This window comes from Xenopus tropicalis, chromosome 8 (assembly GCF_000004195.4).
Source record: "Xenopus tropicalis strain Nigerian chromosome 8, UCB_Xtro_10.0, whole genome shotgun sequence".
Taxonomy (NCBI): domain Eukaryota; kingdom Metazoa; phylum Chordata; class Amphibia; order Anura; family Pipidae; genus Xenopus; species Xenopus tropicalis.
The window spans coordinates 34,708,649-34,734,110 of NC_030684.2; the positions used below are offsets into that span (position 1 = coordinate 34,708,649).

The 25,462-nt window shown below is 40.7% G+C and overlaps 1 protein-coding gene and 1 long non-coding RNA gene across 6 annotated transcripts in view; both read right to left on the reverse strand.

The window, feature by feature from the left end:
• The window catches only part of arhgap4 (Rho GTPase activating protein 4), a 76,832-nt gene extending 53,187 nt beyond the window's left edge, over nt 1-23,645 (reverse strand). For 2 of the 5 annotated variants that reach the window (XR_004219466.1, XM_031890247.1), the window contains exon 1: nt 22,897-23,645. Coding sequence is in view for 4 of the 5 variants with exons in the window: in XM_031890247.1 (XP_031746107.1) it covers nt 22,897-22,957 (61 nt within the window). In the remaining variant the exon portion in view is untranslated. 5 annotated transcript variants of the gene reach the window in all.
• Nucleotides 5,352-8,424, reverse strand: LOC116406587. Its single transcript, XR_004219594.1, has 2 exons — nt 7,612-8,424; nt 5,352-5,479 (listed from the first exon to the last, which is right to left on the reverse strand). It is a non-coding gene; the product is annotated as an uncharacterized LOC116406587 (long non-coding RNA).
• Nucleotides 23,646-25,462: the final 1,817 nt, after the last annotated feature.

A 25,462-nucleotide genomic window follows, 5' to 3' on the forward strand; every position in this document is an offset into this window, starting at 1 on the left:
TGCCGCCCACTTGCCGCATTGACAGGGAGCTTTACCAGCATTCCTGTCCCTGGTGTAGCACCTCTTTATCCTGTAGAGCGATTTCAGGTGCCACCTAATTCCGTGTCACAATGGTTACAATGATTCAAATAATTCCTCTTCACTTCTTCACTCTAAGGGCAGACTTTGCATTTTCTCAGACTGCTGAAAGAATGCAGATTCGCTGCCTTCTGCCCCCACTTAGTATGCAATGATAGGCTTACTTACACAGGCAGAGATAATGCTGTGCAGGCCATAGTCCTACATAGTAACATAGTAAGTTAGATTGAAAAAAGACACATATCTCTCAAGTTCAAACTTTTATGCCTAAATATAACCTGCCTAACTTCTAATTGATCCAGAGAAGGGCAAAAAAACCCTGCAGGGGGCTGTAGCCACACACTAACAAACGGTGGCCAGGGGTGAGGGATCGCTGTTTAGGGGTAGGCAGAAAAGGCATCTGTGTGGCGCCCCCTCACTGTTGTGCCCTAGGCAGGTGCCTCTTTTGCCTACCCCTAATTAAAGCCCTGATTTTTTACCCCTTTAATTTCTAGAATATGTTTTGATTTACACAAGAATTACTTTATACAATAGCTCTGTAGCATACATGTTAAATTTCAAGAGATGCCAAGGATGAAGGCTGCCTTTTATCAATTATCTATGGGAGTCATTAGGCATAGCACTCTCTGCCATTCCTGTGCTAAGCACATCCCCCAGTCGTTGGATATTCTCCTTCTCGTAGCCATCAGGGAATAAGTCTATTGACAGGTTCACCTAGAAAGGATCAGTAGCATTCTTGAAGAATGAAGAGACCATTCCTTTCATTATATAGTTTAAATGGAAACTGTTAACAGAGAGGTTTTTTTTTCATTTTGCAGGTATACAAGACTCTCCGTTTCCACAGTGCATTATGCTTCCTCACAGGTCTGTTACTTAGCTGGCTACTGCTACATTGTAGAAGAAAAAGTGCAAAGAATAGCCAAGGACAAGAAAATACTGCTTTCAGTGGCAAATACATATCCAAATAACTCTAAAACCACTGGAAAAATGAATATATTTAATTAATATGTATTGGAAAAAAATGAGTTGTTGTTCCCCTTCAACATATACAGTATATAACTGTGTATGCAACTATACTGTGTATTAACAAAACAAAAAAAGAAAAAATGAAAAGGACAATGCAAAACAATAACCAGGCAATAAAATAAATACTGTTATTGTTAAATAAGAAACCAGTAATATACAGTCATATTTCTCTAATTTCCTCATTTTTTTACAGTGACTTGTTGCAAAGAAAAACTGTATTATTGTTATTTTGTGCCATTCCATTATGCTTATTTTCCATAAAAAGCTATGCTGTACAAGCACTGGAACCAGCAGTCCAACACATGTGCAAGAATGTACACACCTTGAACGGCATTTAGTGTTACCTGCGCTCCCCTGCTATGGACCTTTCATGTGTTCCAATACAGGGGAAGGCAGGCAAGAATGTCCATGTGTAAGAGCCCTTATACAGGAGGAAGTGCTTGATTGCTGAGCTTAACGAAACACAGCATGAGAGGAAGCTAAGGCAGTCACCTCCCCAATTCAGGAAAGTAACATATGCCACATATTTTGCCAGGATGCTGAAGCTGTTGTGCATTATCGTATCTGACCCCTTTATATTTTGTAAAATAGCACTAGTTCTACATATTCCAAATAGTCCTGGAATGAATAATTCTATAAGGTTCTTTCGGTATTTTTGGAACACAAATTTGCATGCCAAAGTCGTGGGCATGTGTACTGAAATGAACAGTTGAAATTAGTTACCAAAATGAATCCTTAAAACAAAGTTGATCATTGGACTGCAAATACGACACCCCAGTTCTATTATAAAATCGGTACATCTTAGCAACTCCCCATTCTGCCCAAGTCATACCTGTTTTACCCATAGACATTCCACAACCCCACCGAGGCCCTACTCCCGATGGCAATCTCTGCTCTACCTGTTTCAGAATATTTAGAGCAAGTTTCAATAATTTAAAATAAGCGTTGGTAAGTAAAATAAATGCTGACAATGGGTGACTGGGCCGGTACTACATCTGACAGGTTGAGAAGGGGGCAAATAAGGGTGACTCCCTAAAAATGAGGGTGAGTTGACATATCGGGGACTCATCTAGTGGTGCTTTTGGAGTCAGGAAAGTATTGTTCACCCATCTCAGGCAACTTTACAACAGGGTTTTTCACCTTCCTTTGGCTCATATAGAAGTTTCACTTGGACTAAAGGGTAAACTTGATGATATGTGGTATTTTCCAACCTCAACTACTATGTAAATATGTATTATGCATGCAGTAAATGTTGCACAATAAAAGATTTTATGTCCTTTTCCATTACTAGTCATTAGCTAAATTACAATAACCATTGGTCTCTCTTTACTAGCACACGAGTTGTCCATTAGGCTAAATACCACTCTGACCTCAAAGCTAAGAGCAGTCATCTCTAGGGAAGATAGAAAGCATCACTTTCGCCATACACTCTGCGTACTTACATGTGGTGATCTTGAACACTGGGGTCTGCACTATATAACACCTAGCTCCCCTTTAATGTACTTAAAAGAAGTTCGACAAGATCAAAAGGCATATTAGAAACCATGATGCAATCATTTTCTAGACAAAAGAAAATTGTTTTTCCAAGTAGAAAAGGGGAAAGTGGACGTTTCTGTTCATTTTTCTCTTTTGCCGGTTATCATATGGAGTGATGTTCCTGCATTCTGTGGATTTTACTGAATGTAATATTGTGCAGTCATTTACTGTATGAAATTTTACTGACAGCAACCTTGTACAGTTAATAATATATCAGCAGTAAAAGTTGTTATAGATGCCATAATGTAGTATTTATATGGAATCACCAGAAGATAAACTCATTTTATAATTTATATAAATTATTTTAGGGAAGAGCTGTTTTACAAACATATTTTGAAATCGCTCCTCCATTAGGGCCTGGTTGGGCTCTCTATGGTCCAGGACCCCTTAGCAGGTGCAAGTTTTGGATCCCTAGTTGACAAACCCATGACTGCATTATTCGCTGCATTATTCTGTAAAGATCTATGAAGAATACCCTAGCATAAACAATATGGCAGCTGTCACTCTTATGTCTAAGGGTGAAGACACATTGAGCTACTAGGAGCTTTGTGTGTCTTTACCATAAAAGTAAAAATGCAGAATTGTTCTGTGTTCAGAAAAAGCTGTGCGTGTACTTGTACTTAACTTTTTAATAAAATGAAGAATGTTTTTTTTACAAAAAAAAAAAATGAAATTTAAGCAGCCAGTGCTTGATAAAACACATTTAGATGCAGAGGACCTCAGATAGATGACTAATATGAAGAATGTACTGGCATCAGCTGAACAGAGTCATACTGACAGCCCACTCACACCATATTGCAGGACCCCAAAACAAGAGGGGCTGTCGGTGTAAGGACAGTAATCTAAGAGCATTGCTCACAATCACATGGCTCACTGTGAGTCTAGATAAGAACAGTTAGGGGAGAGACAAAAAGAGGATGTGAGAGTACATTTCATAAACTGGCAATTTCCTGAGAAAAAAAAAAACTGCTATGGCACCCATAAAGTGCCAGATAGATTAGGTCTATACTGTGTACTGTACTTTTACCATTTACACATGGCTACGATAAATGTAATCATCCCGGCAGAAATTCCCCAATAAATAACATCAGTATTGAGTGAAGGACTCATTTATCAACACTAGGCTAATTTGAACCTGGGCAACCATAGCAACCAATTGGCTGCTGCAGGCCAGGAAATCTATAGTTACTAACTGGATGCCTAACAACGCTCCGTTGTTAAGGTGCTAGCTGGACTAGGCTCCCGTTTAGATCTAGGCTCCCACTTATCCAATGAGCATATATGTCTAGAGCAGTAGTCCCAACCAGTGGCTCAGGAGCAACATGTTACTCACCAAGCCCTTGGATGTTGCTCCCATTGACCTAAATTCTGGTGCTTATTTTCAAATTTCTAGCTAGGAGGCAAGCTTCAGTTGCATAAAAACCATGTGAACAGCCAAACAGAGCCTCGTGTAGGCTGACGATCCATATAGGGGCAAAATAGCCAATCACAGACCTTATTTGGTACCCTCATGTACATTTTTTATGCTTGTGTTTCTCCCCAACTCTTTTTATATTTGAATGTGGCTCGTGGGTAAAAAAGGTTGGGGATCCCTGGTCTAGAGGATGTCCTGAGACAATCTGGGAGAATTGGATACTTGCAAGCTAGGAAATTTCCTTCTCCCTCCTCTTGCTCAGAGCCCAGGCAAAACCATTAACAATATGTATGCATGCTAAACCTGATATATGTGCAATACCTCTCTGACTTCTAATTACTGTTCTATAGATGTATTGTACCTGGCCTGTTGTATGTACCCCAACCATGTCCTAACCCCCCCCCATATTTCAAATTTCATAAATAAAACCTGTTAAAGAAAAGAAGATTTCTTTTCTCACTCCATGATGGCAATGGGACCAGTCTATGGATCAACCTTGTGCCAAGAGAAACCCCACAATAACCCTGTATTTTTTTACTTGCTAAAAAGTCATTCAACCCCTTCTTGAATCTATATAATGTATAACTTCAAGGAAATAACACAAGATCTCCAAAGCTCTGTAAGGGCTTTAACAAACCCTTTCTAAATATTAAAGGGAACTAAAATTGAAATCACTAGGTGGGTGCCAAAATGTTAGGTGCCACCCCCCCCCCCCCTCCAGTGATTAAAAATTGCTTACCTGATGCCCTGTTTGCTAAAATCTGCACTGGCACAGGGTATTTGTGCAGAAGAATCTTGGTGCGTCTTCTCTTTCTGGTCCAGGCAGGCTGATGTGTAGAAGAGTGACAGCTGAACTTAAAAACAAAAAGCCATCTTTTTCACTCTAGTGCACATGAGCAGAGAAGAGGAAGACAGATCGCACCAAAGAACTTCTGCAGAAATACCCCGGCCCAGGGCAGTTTTCTGCTAACAGGAGAACCCACATAAAATGTATTATATGGCTCCCTTATAGATCAATACATAGTTATCTTATGCCCCTTAAGCACCTCTTCTCCGGTGTAAACAACTCAAACTTGGCCTGCATTTCTTCATTACATTACTATACTGTATTATTCAATTTACAGGTATGTGTAAAAAAGTGTGCAGTATTGACTTTTTCCCCCAAGAGCCTTAAGGGAGTAAATTTAATTTGTATTTCTCATTTCCTGGTCAATAGACCATAAATTACTATGGCAAGAAGCATGAGTAACTGTATAAAACCCAGACTGCAAAAAAAAAACACACTCTGCATGCAATATTGTGACAATGATGCTTTATTTATGAGGCTGTGATACATTGCACAGCTCTGTTCAGTGACATGACAAACCACTTTCAATCAATGTACAGAAATGTTTCCATATATGGCTGTAGACCTGTTAACGTGTCCTGAAAAACAAGGGCAAAATTTTGCATTTATGTCCTTTAAAGGGTAACTCCCCTTGAAACCCACCACTTACAAGCGTTTAAAAATTACTGCTTATGTCCTCAGAACTAATTCCTGTTGGTGATTGGAAATTTATTGCAAGCACCAGCAGAGAACGAGGTTAAGAAATCCCCTAGTTAAATGAAATAGCTGTAAATGCTTACTTAACCCTTTTTGCACTGGAGAAGTGTGCAGTGGGGGATGGGAAAGGCCATTTGCTTAGAGCTAATTCTGGCAGGAGAATTCTGTGATTTAACAGCTGTTGTCAGTGACAGTATGAAGCACTCAAGGGTATAATTTTTGACATTCGTTATGGTTTCAGTCTTCAAGGACCCATGTAAAGTTGGATGATGGGGGGATAGGCCTTTACTACTTTTAAGGGAAGCTAATGGATTTCCTAAAGTGACTATGTCATTCTGATAAAGGGAGAGTTTACTCCCTGAAACACTGATGGCACATTAATGGTAATAACTAGGGCAGGGGTAGGGAACCTATGGCTCGGGAGCCAGATGTGGCTCTTTTGATGGCTGCATCTGGCTCACTGCCAAATCTTTAATAAAAAAAATAACGGGAGGTGTGGCCTGCGCTCGGCGGATAGAAGACGTGTTCTAAGCCTTAGAACACGTCTTCTGTCCGCCGAGCGCAGGCCACACCCTCCTCTGCATTGCATCCACATTCGACATCCTTGGGACCCACCCTACCTTGCCCCTGCGCTTGGCGGATAGAAGATGTGTTCTAAGCCTTAAAACGCGTCTTCTATCTGCCGAGCGCAGGCCACGCCCTCCTCCGCATCCTTGGGACCCACCCTACCTTGCCCCGCAGCATCCGCGGCCAAACATATTGTATGGCTCTCACGGAATTACATTTTAAAATATGTGGTGTTTATGGCTCTCTCAGCCAAAAAGGTTCCCGACCCCTGAACTAGGGTAAGCTCACCTATTATATTATATAAATGTGAGCAATATTTGTGCCGTTTTTTGAAAACAGCAACAGATTATTTATGAGCAAAAGAAGTCCAGCTTCCTGGATAGATAATCTAGCTGGATCCAGAGATGTTGTATTAGATAATTTACTTAGGGCAGGGGTCCCCAACCTTTCTTACTTGTGAGCCAAATGTAAAAAGACTTGGAGAGCAACACAAGCATCATAAAAGTTCATGGAGGTGCCAAATAAGGGCTGTGATTGGCTATTAGGCAGCCTCTATGCACACTATCAGCTTACAGGGGCTTTATTTGGTAGGAAATCTTGTTTTTATTCAACCAAAACTTGCCACCAAGCAATTCAAAAATAACTACTTGGTTTGGGGGCACTGAGAGCAACATCCAAGGGGTTGGTGAGCAGCATGTTGCTCACAAGCCACTGGTTGGGGAACACTGACTTAGGGAAAGGACAGTGGCTGTGGAGGAGCAGGTATAGTAGAGTGAAATGACACATATGGCAGTGAGGATGGGGATAATATTCCCTGGGAAAGGTCTGTGGCTGTATGATACAAAATATTAAAGACACTGCCTTGACTACCAATAGGGATCATTAGTGCTGCCATTGGGGGGTACTGGGGTTACTGCAGTCAGGTTCCCTGTTGCAGAAGGTTCCTGGAGAAGAAAGTTGTAATTTGCACATCATGAAAGGGGCAGTGCTTGCACAGAGTGAGCAGGGCTTGGGTGGCCCATAGCGGGTATAATTTAAACGTGCTTTAGTGGATTTAGTGGCATGGCTTTCCCTCCATTACTTGGAGGGACCACCAACCAGGGGGTCACTGGTGACCATTGTGCTAGTAACTGGGGCCTCCTGGAGGAATGGGGGTCCTGATAACTTAGTAGTATTGGGCCCATGATTACTGAGGCAACCCCTGGGGATAATAGCCTCTTGGAAAAATGTTAATAATAATAATGAAGATACTGCCTACACTGTCAAGGCCTGCAGCTGTAAAGAAATGTAAGATATTTCAAGTGGTAGTGGGAATAATAGGCTCCATGAAGCAACAGTGGTTTCACAGGAAAAGTAGGAAGAGATGGTGTCCATAACTGATGTGTGGGTAAATAATATTACTGTAAATATCAGAAATAATAGTACTGTTAATATCACCGCTGCCCACCTGTTACATGTCCCAGCATCCACCAATCATATACACCTGTCAGTGGGTTTCATGAAAAGATGAAGGCCACCGGTTGGACAACCATTTTCCTTCATTCTTTGCTGGGATTGAAAGGGTCTTGGTATAAGGGTAGCGGCATTTCCCACTATTTATTTTTCTTGCTGCTACGGTAGTGTTTTGGGTAGTGAGATCTGTTTGCTGGTTCCTCCCTGTCTCCAACAGACCTGGCCTTGTGTGAAAGCAGGAAGTGGCTTTCACTAACATGAATGAGGCATTGATAGGGCAGACAGGCTGGCGGTGCTGCCATCCCGTGCTCGTCACACTACACTAGGCAGCCAGGCAGGCACAGGATCAACAGTGTAAAGTCCCCCTTTAGGATTTTTGCAAAGAAAGGGTTATAAAGCACAGCCCAGTGGAAAGGTGGACAGTAACACCCTAAATGGCTCAGGGGGAAGGGTTTAGTCAAAAATTCTTCAAAGAGCTCCATTAACTATGTGGTGACTCACACAGATTCATAATATCCAGAAGATAATGAGTTTCTGTACTGAAAATCTTTTGACGGGGAAGGCTAAAATCATTATATTACTTAGCAAAAATTGAATTTTGGAAAACAATGAAGTGACAGGAAAGGTGAAACAGAAATGTTTCCTGTGTATGTATATAAATTGGGAATTTAGAGGCAAATAAAATGGCTGACATTCCCTCCAGCTTTAAAGGAGATAAGAACCACAACTATATGTAACCCTATCTTGGCTAGTAAAGGCCTTGGTCAGATAGATGAAATTGAACATTGGTTACATTAGACCAGTGATCCCCAACCAGTGGCTCGCGAGTAACATGTTTACAACCCGTTGGATGTTGCTCCCAGTGGCCTCAAAGCAGGTGCTTATTTTTTAATTTATGGCTTGAAGACAAGCTTTAGTTGCCTCAAAACCATGTGTACTGCCAAACAGAGCTTTCTGTTGTCTGCCAGTCCACATAGGGGCTACCAATAGCTAAACACAACCTATATTTGGCACCCCCAGAAACCTTTGGCGTATTTGTGTTGCTCTCCAACACATTTGAATGTGGCTCACAGGTGAAAAAGGTTGGGGACCCCTGCATTAGACTCTCACATACATGGATGGGCCTTTGCTATGTGGAAGGAATGACAGAAAGATGTAGCTTAACTGCAACTAACTTATTTTGTTGTGGTAAAAATAAAAATAAGGAAACCAAGAGATTCTTTGCAGCAAACAAAAAGAACAGGTTTATTGTCCAAGAAAATCCACAGGGTTGAATATGCTCACAAGCATTATAAATGATAATGTCAGTACAGTCAATGATGAGACAGCACCGTGTAACACCATGTGGAGATAGCTTGGGGAATGTTAAGGTTCATACAGCAGAAATGCATCAAAAAGAAGACTATGTAGGCCTGGATTCGTGTAAAGGCCACAAAGTTCCGTGCCTTGGGTGGCACAAAGTAAGGGGTGGCATGCCGCCCAGCAGCACCTGAAGTTTGCTCGCATCTGGAGCACTAGGGTCTAGGTGTTCTGTCCCCTGTGCTCCAGGTGTAAAGGTGGCCATACACGTTAAGATCCAGCTAAATTTTTTAACATGGCCGATCAATACCTGCCTAATTTCAGATATCGGTTTGTGCCCCTACATGGGCTGATAAGCTGCCAAATCAGTCTAAGGGACTGATATCGGCAGCTACAATCGGCCCGTATATGGCCACCTTAAGTCCTAAGCATGAGCTTGTGCGTGATCCTTTGGTTTTAAAAGCCATTTTTTAAGTAGGTCCTTCTTCTCATAATAACCTTGTGGTAACCAAAAAGTAAAGAATTCAGTTTAGGTAAAAAATAGAATCTACCACAGAGCAACAGTTTCTCATTAATACAAAATCAAAACAGGGTTAAAGAAAAACTAAATACAGAGAAAAATATGGCCTCATAAGATACAGGATATTGCCTGTAACTTCATTTTTCCAGCACCATTGATTAAGATTTTTTATACAGTCCTCATTTCCTGAAAGACTTAGGTCCCCAACGCAGGAAGTGAAAGTAAAAATGACAGTTCCTTCCTTGAGAATATTGAAGAAGAGCACTTTCAGTTCATTTAGTTGCTCACTGACATTGAGTGACAGGGGCTTTATGTAGAGAATTGACATTATTAGGTAAATCTCCCTAAGCACCTATTATCACGGCTCAAAGGATCCACAACAGTAAGCAGTAGTTTTAAATCCACTGTTTAGACCACTTCAAGATTTTAATACTTTAACAGGAACAATTAGCAGCGTGGCTGTGAGAAGAAAGATTAGAAATGCATAGGGAACAAATGCAGCTACATTTGTAAAGGTAGCCATATACGGGCCAATTCTAGCTGCTAGAATGAAAGCTGTAATGTAGGGGCACTAATGACGGGCCTGCCCGACTGATATCTGGCCTGAAATCGGGTAGATATCGATCAGACAGGTTAAAAAATGTAGTCGGATTGGGGACCGCATCGGCACGACTTTGCCTGGATTCGCCTGATATCGCCCACCCGTAGGTGCTGCCCTAGGAAATAGACTGCAGCCCATCCATCCTGTGCATTTGCCAATAAATAGGTAAGCAGGTATACCCCTCTTCCCCTCTGCTCTGCCTCTGAATTTAGCCCCAAGAATGCTGTGGCAGGCTGGGAGAAATGTTTTATTATTATTATTATTTGTTTTTTAACCATAATGGCCCTGTGGGCTGACCTTCTAATAAAGCTGCACAGGCCTACAGGTCTCTATATGGTTGATACAGCCCTGCTTGCACCCCTTAGTGCTCTAGTAGACTTTTAGGAAAGATAAATGACCTCTACAATTTCTAGCATAAAATGCCAAGTGAGAAACCTCATTACAGTACAACTTAGAAAAGATAAACAAACAAATTGAATGCACCATTTCATGTGAAATCAATATTAATACATGTGCTTGAGTGAGGCATTATAAACATTCCTTTCCCTACAGATTTCCTATTGTTGAAAAGTCTTAGTTTATATTGTTTATTGTTCAGCTATTTAGCTTATTAGCTTCCTGCTAGAGATGGGGGATATCAGCATTTCCATGCTAATAGTGCAGTATACTGGTCTGGAGCTTGATGGTGTGCCTAAAAGTATTTGGTGCCTGCTTTAGTAAACTAAAAATCAATAGGGGTCATTTACAAAAAGCAAGTGTATAGAGCAAAGTATCATTTTGAGTGCATCCTATTCTTTCAGTCAGGGTCAGACTGGGTCATCGTCCCTAGTGGGTCCAAAATTGTTCCTCCCTTGAGCGTGTGTAAGTTTAACGTTGGACGGGGTGGGGTCAGGGGATGCAGTAGGGGCCTCTAGGGGACGCGGGGAATGTGGCCGACGGGGGCAACTGGAGCGGCAGTCCTGGTGGGCACTGCACCCCCCCAGTCCAACCCTGCTTTCAGCACAGGCCAGTTGAAGGTGGTGGACCCAGGGTTTCACTGCAACAATGGGTGTGACTGCTTTTAAAGGAACAGTAACACCAAAAAATGAAAGTGTATAAAAGTAATAAGAATAACATATACTGCTGCCATGCACTGGTACAACTGGTTTGTTTGCCTCAGAAATTTATATAAATAAGCTGATGTTTAGCCACGGGGGCAGCCATTCAAAGGAGAAAATGCACAGGCACATAGGAGATAACAGATAAAGCCCCATTATCTTCTACAGAACTTATCTGTTATCTGCTATGTAACCTGTGCCTTTTCTCCTTTTTTCCAGGTTGAATGGCTGCCCCCATGGCTACACAGCAGCTTATTATATAAACTATAGTAGTATTACTGTAGCAAACACACAACTTTTACCAGTGCAGGGCAACAGTACATTATATTTTAATTACTTTAAAACACTTTCATTTTTTGGCATTACTGTTCCTTTAATTTGGAAGAGACTGTGTGGTGCAAAGGGCAACTAGTGCAACAAGCACCTTTTGACACAAGACTCTTGAATGAATGGGATTTTTCCTGCAACTAACTGCAGGGAAATTTATGCAACCACAACTGTGCTAGCGGTCACAAATGACCTCTCATGTGGTTAGAGCTACTGTAACTGGAAAAAGCTACAGAGAATTCACTTTGGTATATCAATATCAGAATTACCAAGAAAATGCAGATAACATAAATGGAAAATTCCATAGAGTTTTTACAGGTCATGTAGCTCTTAGGTAACCCTTGTATTTTAAAGTAGGGGGAGCATTATTTGTTGGAATATACTATATATATAAGTCAAATGACATCCCTATGCACAAATAATAATTGATGACAAATCTAAGGGAATAATAATGCATGCTCAATTACAACTATTGTGAAATATATAAAGGATAATGTATCCCATAGTGTAATTTATGATGTTATTAGAAGTCTCCCATATAAAACTGCTTCAATTGCCTTTTTCTAATATTCAAGTTTAAAGTTTCATTATTCACCTTCTCATGCATTGTCCCCATAGAGCAGCTCAGAGAAGGAGTCACCAGCAGTCCTGTAACCATATAATACTTTTTTCAATTGTATTCCATTTTTTATTTCTATCCAGTTTTCTAATATTCAAGTTTAAAGTTTCATTTTTTACTTTTCTATGTAATGCCCCCCTAGAGCAGATCTAAGATGGGGTCACTAACTGTAAACTCTTCTAATTTGATACATTAGTTGGCAAATTTCTTATCTTTGGCCCTGCTGAGTATAGTCCCTAAATTTCATTTAGCAGCTGTTATGAATGATACAATAGTTCCTAATATTACACAGATGCTGCTGAGAAATGTAGCAAATAGTGTAGCAAACTGTAACATCTTTATTACCAAGATGCCAGACTGAAACACGAGAACATGTTTCTTCAATTTCTGAAAAATGAGCAAGAGTAAAATATAGAAAGCAACAGAAAAAAGTATTTATTTCTGGCATACTATCTGAAAATACCTGAACTGAAAAGTGTTTAGAAGGGGAATAACTCTTTTATTATGGCATTTAATATAGTCTCCCAATTCCAACATAATATTTATTTCCTTACATTCACATTTGATGGTTTGCACTTCCCAGTGGCAGAGGGTAGGCTAAAGCTGGCCATACAAATGAAGATAAGCGAGGTTGCCAAATCAGTGAATCTTTCACTGATATGCATGCATAGGTGCAGTTCTTGATCCCATGGGAATATTAAACCTGCCTCATTGCCATCTGGCCAATATCAGTCAGGTAGTCCCTCAAAGGGACTGATACATGAACAGATAAGCTGCCAAAGTGGTCTGAAGGAGCCGAATCGGCAGCTGAAATCTGGCCATGTATGGAAACCTTAAAGCTGGCCATACATGCACCGATATTATTACACAAAACCTCGTTTTGTACGATATTTGGTGTGTGTGTATGGTGGATTACCTCTTTAAATTCCCCACCTGTATCTGCTTGCTCTGCCTCATCCTGGACACACAAACAGCTTTCCTGCTAACATCTTTACTTTTATGCCCAACTCCCAGCACCTTTTACTTCCATCACAGATCCTCTTCTGCCTCCACATAATTCATGCACAACTTACAGTACCTTAATTCTTAATCACACTCAGTAGTACCACCTTTTGATAACCAACAAGTTAAATAAAAAATATTTAGCATTTCTAATTATTTACAGTATAATCTCCCTTGGCTCCTCAAGAGAAGGGGTGCAACTATTCTAGGTGCAATGTCTACGATAAAGCACAGCTTTCTCCAAGTAGTATGATCTGTGGTGGTCTACAAAAAGAGGCTGGCCAAATTAAAATACTCGTAAATCTAGCCTGGGCCACCAATTCCTAAACCAATTTTTTTACTCAAACCCTTGACTCAAGTTGACCTGCAAAACACAGCACCTGCTAGATCTTTTACTGTCCTCTGTTAAACCCAAATTCTATGTCAGGATAAGAATCTGTGATTGCCATAGTTGCCAGAACCTCACCTGTCTCCTTTATATTCCTCACTTGTTGCTTTCTAGTTTTCTTAGTGAGTTACATGCTCAGAGCTACTGTAAATGCACATTAAGCAATGGTTTCTAGTTAAGGTGCATAAACAATGGATATTCCTATAATTTACTTAGATAAATAACCATCTGTCTATTTCACACAACAGTCACTATGCTTTCTTTGAATCCTTTCACTGTGGCATCTCAAGAAGGATTGCATGAGAATCCAAGATTAAGAAAAATAAAATTAGCCGAGTAAGCACAAGTGGAGTGTGGGAGGAAGTGCCCAATGAACCTTCCTGTCAGTGAACGTTACCACTGCATTACATGTTTCTATGTGGGAGCTCAAATATAGTAAATACTCATGGATGTTATGTGCAAATTGCAGATATGTCCAACAAACTTGCAGACCATATAACACACCCAGCAATTAATAAATGTAAGATTACTGAACCACTGTGCAAAATTGTTTTTGCCACCTGATGGATTTCTGCTTGGCAGAGGAAGTGTTATTAAAGCATAAAGAAGAGATAAGTAAACTGAATTGCACAAGGCTTTATGATGTTATCTAGCAGAGTCTTTCCTCATTAAAGAGACAAGCAAGACCCTATTTTAAAGTGATACTGACATGAAAAAACTATTTTTTAAAATACGAATCTATATAAAAAGTTACCTATAGGTAATGTTAATCTTTTATTTATATATATATATATATATATATATATATATATATATATATATATATATATATATATATATATATATATATGAAGAACAGAGTTCCACACACACAAGGCAGCTCTCACAGGTCTTGTGAAAAAATAACTTGTTTTATTAAAGAAGGTGGACTATTTATTTATTAAAATAGTAGTAGTTCACCTTCTTTAATAAAACACTTTATTTTTTCATAAGACCTGTGAGAGCGGCTTCTAAAAACTTTTGTATTGATCTATTCTTATCCAAGACTGCACTCAGGCACACTACCCTTCTAATGACATGAGTGCCGGCAACCCCTGTTTGATGTATATATACAGTATATACACATGTTTCAGTTTAACAAGAATCTTTAATAGGTCACATAATATAAACTATTTGTTGGTTAAGTACAGGCCCGCCGCACCAAAATATTAAAGTTTTTTCGCCCTCTCCCCCACTGCTCCATATGCGATTGTAAAGACCCACACATGCACGCGGGGGGATACCGTTCGTGCATGCGCGCGGGGGGGGGAGGGCGACGGACAGGGGCCGGCCCTGGTTAAAGGAACAGTAACACCAAAAAATGAAAGCGCTTTAGAGTAATAAAAATATAATGCACTGTTGCCCTGCACTGGTAAAACTGGTGTGTTTGCTACAGTAACACTACTTGAATTGATATAATAAGCTGCTGTGTAGCCACGGGGGCATCCATTCAAGCTGGAAAAAAGAAGAAAAGGCACAGGTTACATAGCAGATAACAGATAAGTTCTGTAGAATACAATAGTGTTTTATCTGTTATCTGCTATGTGCCTTTTCTCCTTTGAATGGCTGCCTTCATGGCTACATAGCAGCTTATTTATATAAATTATAGTAGACTTTCTGAAGTAAACACACAACTTTTACCAGTGCAGGGCAGCAGTACATTATATTTTAGTTACTTTTATACACTTTCATTTTTTGGTGTTACTGTTCCTTTAAGTATTCATTCTGGGGGTATAGTATATAGTTTACCTTTAAACCATCCCTTTTTTCCCCAAAAAATCAGTACCATTTATGTATGACAAATTTAAAAATTGCAATTGAATGCATTTTATGGAAACAGTTGTTTCTCAGTTTTTTCTTATAGACTATCCTTGTAAATAGCATCAAAATAGCATCAAAAGTGTATTTGTATTAAAAATATTGTTTGTACTGAGAGATGGCACCCTGCAAGAGGAGCTGTAGATGGGCATACCAGGTATAGTAGATCAAGACATTGGTTAAAATAGTGGAGGAAGTGGGCAAGATTATGCCACATTTACCAACTCCTCAGGCAAGTTATAATACCCTAAGCACTTGGGCCAGTGGAATTAGTGGTTGAAGCAGCACAGTGTACAGTGTACAGTGCTGATGGACACATAGGAGCCATGTACAAGGATTCCCAGTGCCTTATTGCTGGCACCAGGTGTTCCCTAGCTTTCCATCTAAATGCCTATATGCCACCTACCTACCACCCCCCTCTGCGTGCAGCACTGTTACCCCATTGTTTATAAATTATTATGTATCTGTGTTGATCAACCTGTGGATGCTGCTGATGTACAACTTCCATCACCCACTGATAGCCAAATGATTGCACTTGAAATATGTTAGTCATATCTCTAACAGGTTGGTATATAATTTTGTTTGCTACAGAGAAATAAAGCAGATGGCTGTTAATTAATCAATCAAAAATAAGCCACATCATTAGTGAAATGATGAAGTTAAAAAGCATTGTGTTTTTTTTCAGAATTACTATTGCAAATGTTTTCTTCTATATTTTCTGGTATCTTCCCTTTTAGTTTTTGGTTACCTGTGCCTAATATATAAAATGAAAATTCATAAGTGTCCTGTAGTAGTAGTATAGTGAACATTAAATTATCTCATTTAATGATTGTCAACAAAGATTCTAAATTTCAAGAAAGCAACAAGCGAACTAATTGGATGCCATATAAACCCAAGGGGGTCTGTATGTAGATTGACAATCGGAAAGGGATATCACAACTGGGCACAAAAGGGTGATACAAGTTAAAGTTATCACTGGTGTTAAAAGGCACAAGGGAGTGCACACTGCACAGTGTTAGACTATATATTTTTTTCTTTTTCTTGTCCTCAGAAGACCTCATCGCTAAGTCTAAAGCAGAAGAGGGCACTTTGGAGTATTCTATTGAACTTTATGTGTTTCATGCCTGGCTGGCATAGGCAGTGCAGGATTTTGAAGTGCAGGGTTCATTACTGTGCTTACATTTGAACAACGTGGATACTGGGGAAAAAATGTATTTATATGCATTTTTACAACAGCAATAATAATATAAATACTATACTACTGTATATACTATAAATACAATAAGTGCTTCAGGAAGGCAAAATAAAAAAAATAGGAACTGATTGCATTGCAAGTAAATATTAATCCCAAAGTTATTTATCAACAGTAAAAAAGATGTGGGCTGAGCAAATATGCTTTTCCTCAGTGTATACAATTGAGGAGTCAGTTACAGGTCCAACTCTGTAAAGGCATTTAAGGCTCAGCTTAAACAAGTTAAAAGCGGCTGACACAAGATGTACTTAAACGTTTAAGCAAAATGAATGTGAACAAGGGTTTGGGGCATGATGGTATATACCCTAGTTTACTTACAAAACTTAGTTTAGTTTAAATCAGGCCAATTTATTTGATTTTCTCAGACTCCCTTTCATCTGATATGGTACCAATGTACTAGAGGACAGTCCATGTAATTCCATTTGTGAAAAGGGATTATTATCTCAACCTTGCAATTACAGGTCTGTAATGGGCAAGCTATTTGAATTTTTGCTAAGGGAATATGCAAGCCGCTTATACTCTTGGTATAAGTATGACATATAATGGTATTAAATCAGCCACATTTCTTATGGAAAATGACCTGGGGTACTTATGGCTAATAACCATAGCTGTAGCAAGCAATGCCAGTTAGCAGCAGAGAGGACCAGCAAGGTGTTGTCCTAGGTTAAAAGGAGTATAGACTAAAGGGAGGGATGGTCATTGTTCTTCTTTGAAAAGCATTGGTAAGGCCTTAACTTGAATATGCATTGCATTTTTTAGCATCAATCCTTAGAAAGGATATTTTTAAAATAGAGAGAGTCCAAAAAAGAGTAGCAAAGTTGAAAAATGGTATGGAAGGTCTTAGTCATGAGGAAAGATGGGCTATATAATTAACGGAGGAGGTTTTATCTTAGAATGATGCCTTTTTAGAAAGTAAGAAAATACAGTGTTACTGAAATTAACTCTTAGGGCAAAGACACACTTAAGCGGATTCACCGCTTTCTTCCGCGGGTGTTTTATATATAGTAGATGTGGAGAAAAGTAAATCCACTTTTAAGCACGCACCCCCATAGTTCCACTGACAGGTCTGGAGCCCATATAAGCACAAAAAATAAAGGTATGCATTTTCATGCCAATAAGCCCCAAACAGTTTTAATCTAAAGATGTGCATGGACATTAGACCATTAGACCAAATGTGTTTATCTCCACTTACTGGGAAATATTGTCTGTACAGGCCAATTATATTACAGTGAGGTATTCTCACTTAAAGTGCAGTCAGTGGAGTAAGTAGTGGTTTCCACTACTTACTCCACTGACTGCACTTTAAGAATCTTGGGCTACTGTCTCATATATTTAAAGCACACCTTACTCTAGAGGGCTGAAACCTCTCTATACCACATAGTACTCAAACAATGACAAGATCTGTTTTCAGTTTTTTTTACACCCCTCAATGCTTAGTGCAAAGAGTTCAGTACTGCTGGCTGCCCCCTTGCTTTGAAAGAAAAAAAAACTGTTTGACTATATTTTGCTTTGAAAGCACTAAAGTAAACCATTCTATTTAATGAAAAATAATGATATAATATATAAAATATAATACTGGCCCGCAAATGAGGCTTAAACCTAAAAAGTCTAAAAGGCTCTGAAGTAGAGGATCTGTGTAGCCATCAAAGTAAAGCATTTTAATATATCTGCTTCCAGCAAGGGATGGCAAACAGCAGCCCTACATCTATAAAAGCTATTTAAGGGGTCATAAGGTGACCTTTGTCAGTCTTAAAGAGCTTCCATTTTCAACTAAGCCTAAGAATTATTGACTTCCAAACAATACATAGCAAGCCACTCCAGTCCATTAAGATTAAGGCACAGCAGCTCAAAACACACATAAGGAAAAACTACATAGGCTATTTCATTCTCTGCACAATGATCATGGCTCCTGCAAGTGGGTAATAGACAATGTGCATACAATTTGACTGCATTCACAGAAGATGCTCTAGTCTAGACAAATTCAAATGGTGGCCTGCAGTGGGTAATGCCTCCACAGCCACATCTTACATTCTTTAACAAAGCTCTTGGACCTAGTGATGTGGTTAATAGGAACATAGTAATTTAGCTTAAATAAAAGACACACACCCACCAAGTTCCATCTGAATGAAACCTGCCTAACTGCTATATGATCCAGTGGAAGGTGAAAATATCCTACTGAAGTGTCTCCAATTTGCCTCAGAGGTGGAAAAAAAAATCCTTTCATTATTTCAAGGTTCTGTCCCTGGATCAACCTTATACAAAGAGTAACCCTACAGTAACCCTTTATTAGCCTGCACCTCTGGTGGGGGAAGCAATTTCATTGTGATAGATGGGCTTTAATGAAACAGTAAAAAAGAAGACAACTAAGCCTTCAGCGATGGATCATACTGTACATGGCACTCTAAGCAATCTAATCTTATCCGGGCAGGCAGACAGGCACACATTAAAAAGTAGTACAGGCAGGGCTGGAACTAGGGGTAGGCAGAAGAGGCACCTGCCTAAGGCGCAACAGTGGGTGGGCAGTGGGCAGTTACCTCTTCTTTAACTTACCCCTATTTTCATGCCATTTGCCCTGACCGGACACCCCCCTCCAGCGACCCCCCCCCGCCATATGCGCACGCTTTCTTGAGCATGCGCATACAACCACTGAAGGGGGGGCGGGCCAAGCTGGCTGGGTTGCCTAGGGCGCCCAGACAACTTGGCCCGGCACTGAGTACAAGGTATGGGACCTGTTATCCAGAATGCTTGGGACCTGGGGTTTTCCGGATAAGGGATCTTTCCGTAATTTGAATCTCCATAATTTAAGTCTACTAATAAATATTTTAATATTTAATAACCCCAATAGGGCTGTTTTTCCTCCAATAAGGATTAATTATATCTTAGCTGGGATCAAGTACAGGTACTGTTTTATTATTACAGAGAAAAAGGATATCATTTTTAAAAATTAGAATTATTTGCTTATAATGGAGTCTATGGGAGATGGCCTTTCCTAATTCGGAACTTTCTGGATAACAGGTTTCCGGATAAGGGATCCCATACCAGTACATGAAGCCAGTGAATTTTGGGCATCCTCTTTGTCATTTCTTAATAAATTCATGCATCCCAAATCTTCAGCAGTGGTGTAAATGTGTTGAAAAAATTAGTTTCACCAAAGGTTACACACAACACTTGCATGATCGGAAATCATCGTCAGTGACCTGCCATTCACACACAACCCGGGACCACCCTCATAGTTACACCACAACCTGCCCTGTTTCCTAAAATTACAGCTAGGTGGATCTGGATCTAAAAAAACAAGTAAAGAATTGTATTAAAGGGACAGTATAACTTGAGCTCAGTAAAGGCTTGTGATGGGCATACTTTTCTTTCTCTAACATTTTAATAAAAACAAGTTTGCTATTACTTGTACTGATCAGGTCTGAACTGTAAAATGAAATGAAAGCACTTTAATTTTCCAAACCTTTTGAGTCTTCCGATCAATTGTGGTAGAAGCAGAACACTTAATGAAATTATCTTGCTCAGTTAACCACCCCCCCCACGTATAACTCCTCTGAAGAGAACACAGGGCCCTCTCATCCTATTTTGATCTGTAGCCCTTGTTTGTTAAATTATTGCAACCTCTGGTGGTTATTATTTAATGCAAAGTGCTGCATAACTTGCTAGCGCTATATAAATAAATAATGATGATGAGGATAATGATGGGAAATAAATAATGATGATGAGAATGCCTGGACTGGCAATCTGTGGATTTTGGCAAATGCCAGAGGGGCTGCTAGAAGTTGCTAAATATAGTCACTATTTATTGAGCCTGTGGGGTGCTGTTTGGGCCTTGGTGTACCTGAAGTGCCAAGGCCTATTTCAAATGGCAGTCCAGACCTGCTATGCCTACACAAACCCTAGCGCTGATATTTGTAATGCTTGTGCCTACCTGCTTCCAGGGTAGCACTTGGTGATCATGTCAGCTTCACTAAGAACAGACTTATGGGGGAACGGTCGCAATGGGACAAAATTAGCTCTGCGCTTGCGCAACAGAAAAATACCATTTGCTAATCCATTGCATGTCTGTAGGTTTGCGATTTTGAAATTTTTAATTTGCACAAGAGCGTGGTATACGTAATAAAATTTTTTAACCTATTTTTGCATTAAGATTGATGCCATCCTCAAACAGGTATTAAAGATTCGCAATATAATCAATGTTTAGTGACCAGTATTACATTGCGAGAAGACAGTCACTATTTAGTGGGCTGGTCGGGGCTGTTTTGGTACTAAAAACACAATGTGCTGTAGCCATTATACTGAGAAAAGTCAGTACTTGATAAACAATGTACTGCAGCCATTATAGTGTGAGGTTCATTATTGGAACAATAATGTATTGCATAACATTATATTTTCAGGGTCAGTTTTGTAACAACAATGTACCACACTAACAATTTGATACTGTCAGTGTCTGTATTGGAACAGCAATGCACTGTAGCAATAGTGCTATAAGGATTGATACCTGAAATGTAATGTATTGGAGACATTATAATCTGAGGGTCAGTAGTGGGACAGCAATGAACTACAGCCAGCATATTATGATGGTGGTATTAGCAACACTATATAAACACCATATAAAATACTTAAGGCGGAACACAGGGCTGAAGTCCACTGCAGTTTCCATATCAGCATTCAGCTATGGAACAGGAACGGTTAAACAGGTGTACTGAATATTGAGTCAGCTCTGTCATTTGAGGCCTAGGATAAAGCAGTCCATTCATGTCCGTGTCAAATGTCAACACCAGAAGTGTGTGAGAGGTGTCTGCACTGCAGAATCACAGCGTGCTGTGGTGTGGCAAACACTGCGATAGTAGAATGTACTGCAGCTATCATAATGGTCTGATGCAGAGAAGCCCAATCTGTGAGCTTCCAGCTTTTGCTTAAAGGAAATCTGAGAGTTGCAGTTCAGCAACAGATGACAGTCCACAGTCTGGACTCCCTTGATAAGTTACCACTAGAACAGAAGAGTTAAATTAAGAGAATGTATTGCATGCAGTGACGAGAGCCCTTTACCGCTGAAACATTAGAGTAACTACAGACATAAAAGCACAGGAAGAGCAGAATAATCATGCCAATCTGAACAGTTGTCCCATGAATGTTAGAGCACTCTAAACCGGCATACTGTATCAGAAAAATGACTAAGCGTTTAGCTTTGTAACAGAAATGTAAGCTACCAGCATAACAGTGTGACCAGCAAGCAGACAAAAACAGAATACTCACTGGCTGAGTACAAAGACTGCTAGACTGCTAGTATCTCATTCTCAGTGCCAGTCCTTGCATCAGTCTTAGGGATGAAAGAGAATAATGCAGACATAATAGTGTCAGGCAGGCACTTCACTTGAAAAACAGTGGGTATAGAAAAGGTATAGGAGTATAATACTGGTTGGTGTAGGAATGGAGTTCAAACAACACCAGTATCTGCTTCTGAGGGTTAGCATTTATGAATGGCAATGGGATAGAGGAGACAAATTCAGGCATAATCGTGCTAAAGGTCTCCTCTAGAAATGATACTAGCCAACAATGGAACAGCAGAACCTATTACTTGCCAACCATTCTTCACTGCTATATATATATATAGCATGCAGAGCAATAGGGAAGTACACAGGGCCACAGATTTAAGTATGCAAGGCATCTTTACTGGAATAGTAATGACTAGTAGAACAGAGCCTGTTACCCAGAAAGGTTACACTTGCCTGGTGCTATTTGACATGTGCTGCACTGTCACAGCAACAACACATACACAGCTAACAAACACATACACAACTAACAAACAAACAAACACATACACAACTAACAAACAAACACATACACAACTAACAAACAAACACATACACAACTAACAAACAAACACATACACTTCTAGATTGTAAGCTCTTTTGGGCAGGGCCCTCTTCACCTCTTGTATCGGTTACTGATTGCTTTATATGTTACTCTGTATGTCCAATGTATGAAACCCACTTATTGTACAGCGCTGCGGGATATGTTGGCGCTTTATAAATAAATGTTAATAATAATAATAATAATAATAAATACACAACTAACCTAGGTAAGTAGACTGGATTAAGAGAGGTCTGTTCTAGAACTGCAAACCCTGCTTGTCATAAAGAGGAGGCTGGAGTGCTGGGAAGTGTGTAGCAGACAGACATATGCGACTTGTCAGACTCAGCACAGGGTTAAATTACAGACAGCGCAGAGTTCCCAGTAGCCACCTTTGTCCCCTCCTGAGCCGTTTCCTATTTACCCCCAGTCATGGCAATAAGGAGACGTTGTTGTTCACTTTACCTTTGATCTGGTTCTCATACTCCGATGCCCGGTCCCTCCGGGGCTTTCCATGAGATGCCATTCCGTGCCCCCCGGTACTGAATACTCTTACTCGGCTCTGCTATCGCCCCCCAAGCGCTGGGAAGGACAGAATCCCTGCACACCACATCCAAAGCGTAGGGACGATGTACCCTTTAGTGCCCGCTAAAGGGTGTGGCTTTTACTCCCGGAGAAGCTGCTGTGCCCTGGGCTGCAGTGTTATCAAGCAGACAGTGTAAGATCCATGCAGGCGGTACTGCCCAATCCGATGCCCATCCCTATTGACAGATACGGTGTCCGGTGGCGCAGGGCGCAAAGCGCAGGCAAGCAGCGCAGTGAGCGCTAACCTCCAGTCAGGCAAGCAGTGAGCGCTAACCTCCAGTCAGGCAAGCAGTGAGCGCTAACCTCCAGTCAGGCAAGCAGTGAGCGCTGCCCTACAGTGGCACCCAGGGATGAGCAGTAAAGCCTGCTGACATCCAGCTGCAGTTAGTGCAGTACGGCACAGGCACCGCCCCCTCCTCTCCTTTCAGCTGTCTCTCTCAGATTGACGGGTGTCCCTCTATGGTCTCTGTGTGTCTCTGTGTGTCTGTGTATATGATGGGTGCTGCTCTAATTATACCTCTGCTGGTAAAATATACCGCCCTTTGTGTGTCTTCCTCTCACACCTCCCTAGTCCTTTGCTGTTCTTTCCTATTGTGCATACCGTCCCTCTGTGTGTATTCCCCTTTTGTGTGTATTGTTATTTCCTGCTATCTCTCACAGTTTTTTGCACACTCCCCCGACCCCCCCCCCCCCCCCCCCCCCCAGGTCAGTCTTTTTTTATAGTATCATTTTCATAATCACACTTAACACTTCCCCATTTCTGCACCAATCAGACTTGGACTGTTGTGGGCTGATCCTTTGAAGCCTCCCTTATTGCCTGTCACAGCTCACTAGGATACAGTGCTGGACCATATACCCCTATGCATTTTTACTCCTTTAGTTTAGCCAATGAAACACTGTAAATGGCTGCCCCACAACTTAATGTTCTGTGTATGAAAATAAAACTTTGCAAATACCAACATATGTCCTCACTGCCATCAATTGTCCTTATCCCATTCATTACCTTATATTCTGCATAATGATATACTACTGTTAAGGTGGCCATACACGGGCGATTGTAGCTGCCAATATCGGTCCCTTATTGGCCCATGTAGGGGCACAAATGACGGGCATGCCCAACCGACATCTGACCTGAAATTGGCCAGATAACGATCGGGCAGGTTGAAAAATATAGTCGGATCAGGACCACATTGGCTCATTCATGCAACCCCCAAACTGACTGCGCCTATTAAGGGGACCATACACGTTAAGATCCGCTAGACTAGGTCGCCACGAGTGGGCGATATCAGGTGAATTTAGGCTAATTCAGTCGTTTGGCCCCGGGGGCCAAATGATCGAATTAGAGCGCCGGTTCAGCGACTGCATCAACGAGCCGATGCGGCCCCCGATCCGACTAAATTTTTTAACCTGCCTGATCGATATCTGGTCAGTTTCAGGTCAGATGTTGGTTGGGCAGGCCCATCGTTTGTGCCCCTACACAGGCTGATAAGCTGCCAAATCGGTCTAAGGGACCGATAGCAGCTACAATTGGCCCACGTATGGCCACCTTTACTGGTCCCAGGATCAAACGACCGAATTAGCCTAAATTCACCCGATATTGCCCACCTGTAGGTGGGGATATTGGGAGAAGATCTTTACGTGTATGGCCACCTTTACACCAAAACATTCACTTTTACCCTTTGACAAATATGCCCCTAAAATTCCGATAGAAATCAATAGGAAGCAGAAGAATTTCAGTCAAGAATTTCAGTGAGGCTCTAGTTTCACCTTCGATAAATATGCCATAAAACGTTGTCTCCAAGATGTTGCTGTTTAAGTTAAAGGAGAAGGAAAGGCTAATCACTTGGGGGTGCCAAAATGTTAGGCTTCCTACAGGTACCCTGGGCTGGTGCTTTTTTCTCCTAACAGGGGCACCAGCCCAGGGTACAAGGTAAGCGATCTAAGTCACTTGGGGGTGCCTAACATTTTGGCACCCCCAAGTGACTTAGCCTTTCCTTCCCCTTTAATGCTTAATCATTCCTTCTACCAAATGATAATAATCATATATCCAGTTGTATATTATTCCAGTGAAACATGCTAATATGAGGAGCTGAATGGGGCTGTTTGTTTTGCCCACTTATTGGCATGCACAGCCATAGCCAGTAAGATTATGACAAGTCCTATAAGGTATTACACCTAATAGAACTTCTCACATCACACTTCATACTTGGCTATTCCGCCATCAGGTGGAAGAGGCAGACTGGCCTATTTGTACTTAGAGCTCATATTGCCAGCTGAAGCATTCCTCCTAATGAAAGGTTAGATTGTGTACAATTTCAACCAGAAACTGACGTGCATTGAGCGAGTTTGCATGCATATATGAACTCACCACTCATGAGCGCATATAATTACATGGACTGCATGAATTCTTCACTATATACCTAGGTTTTAAATAAAGGACGTGGCA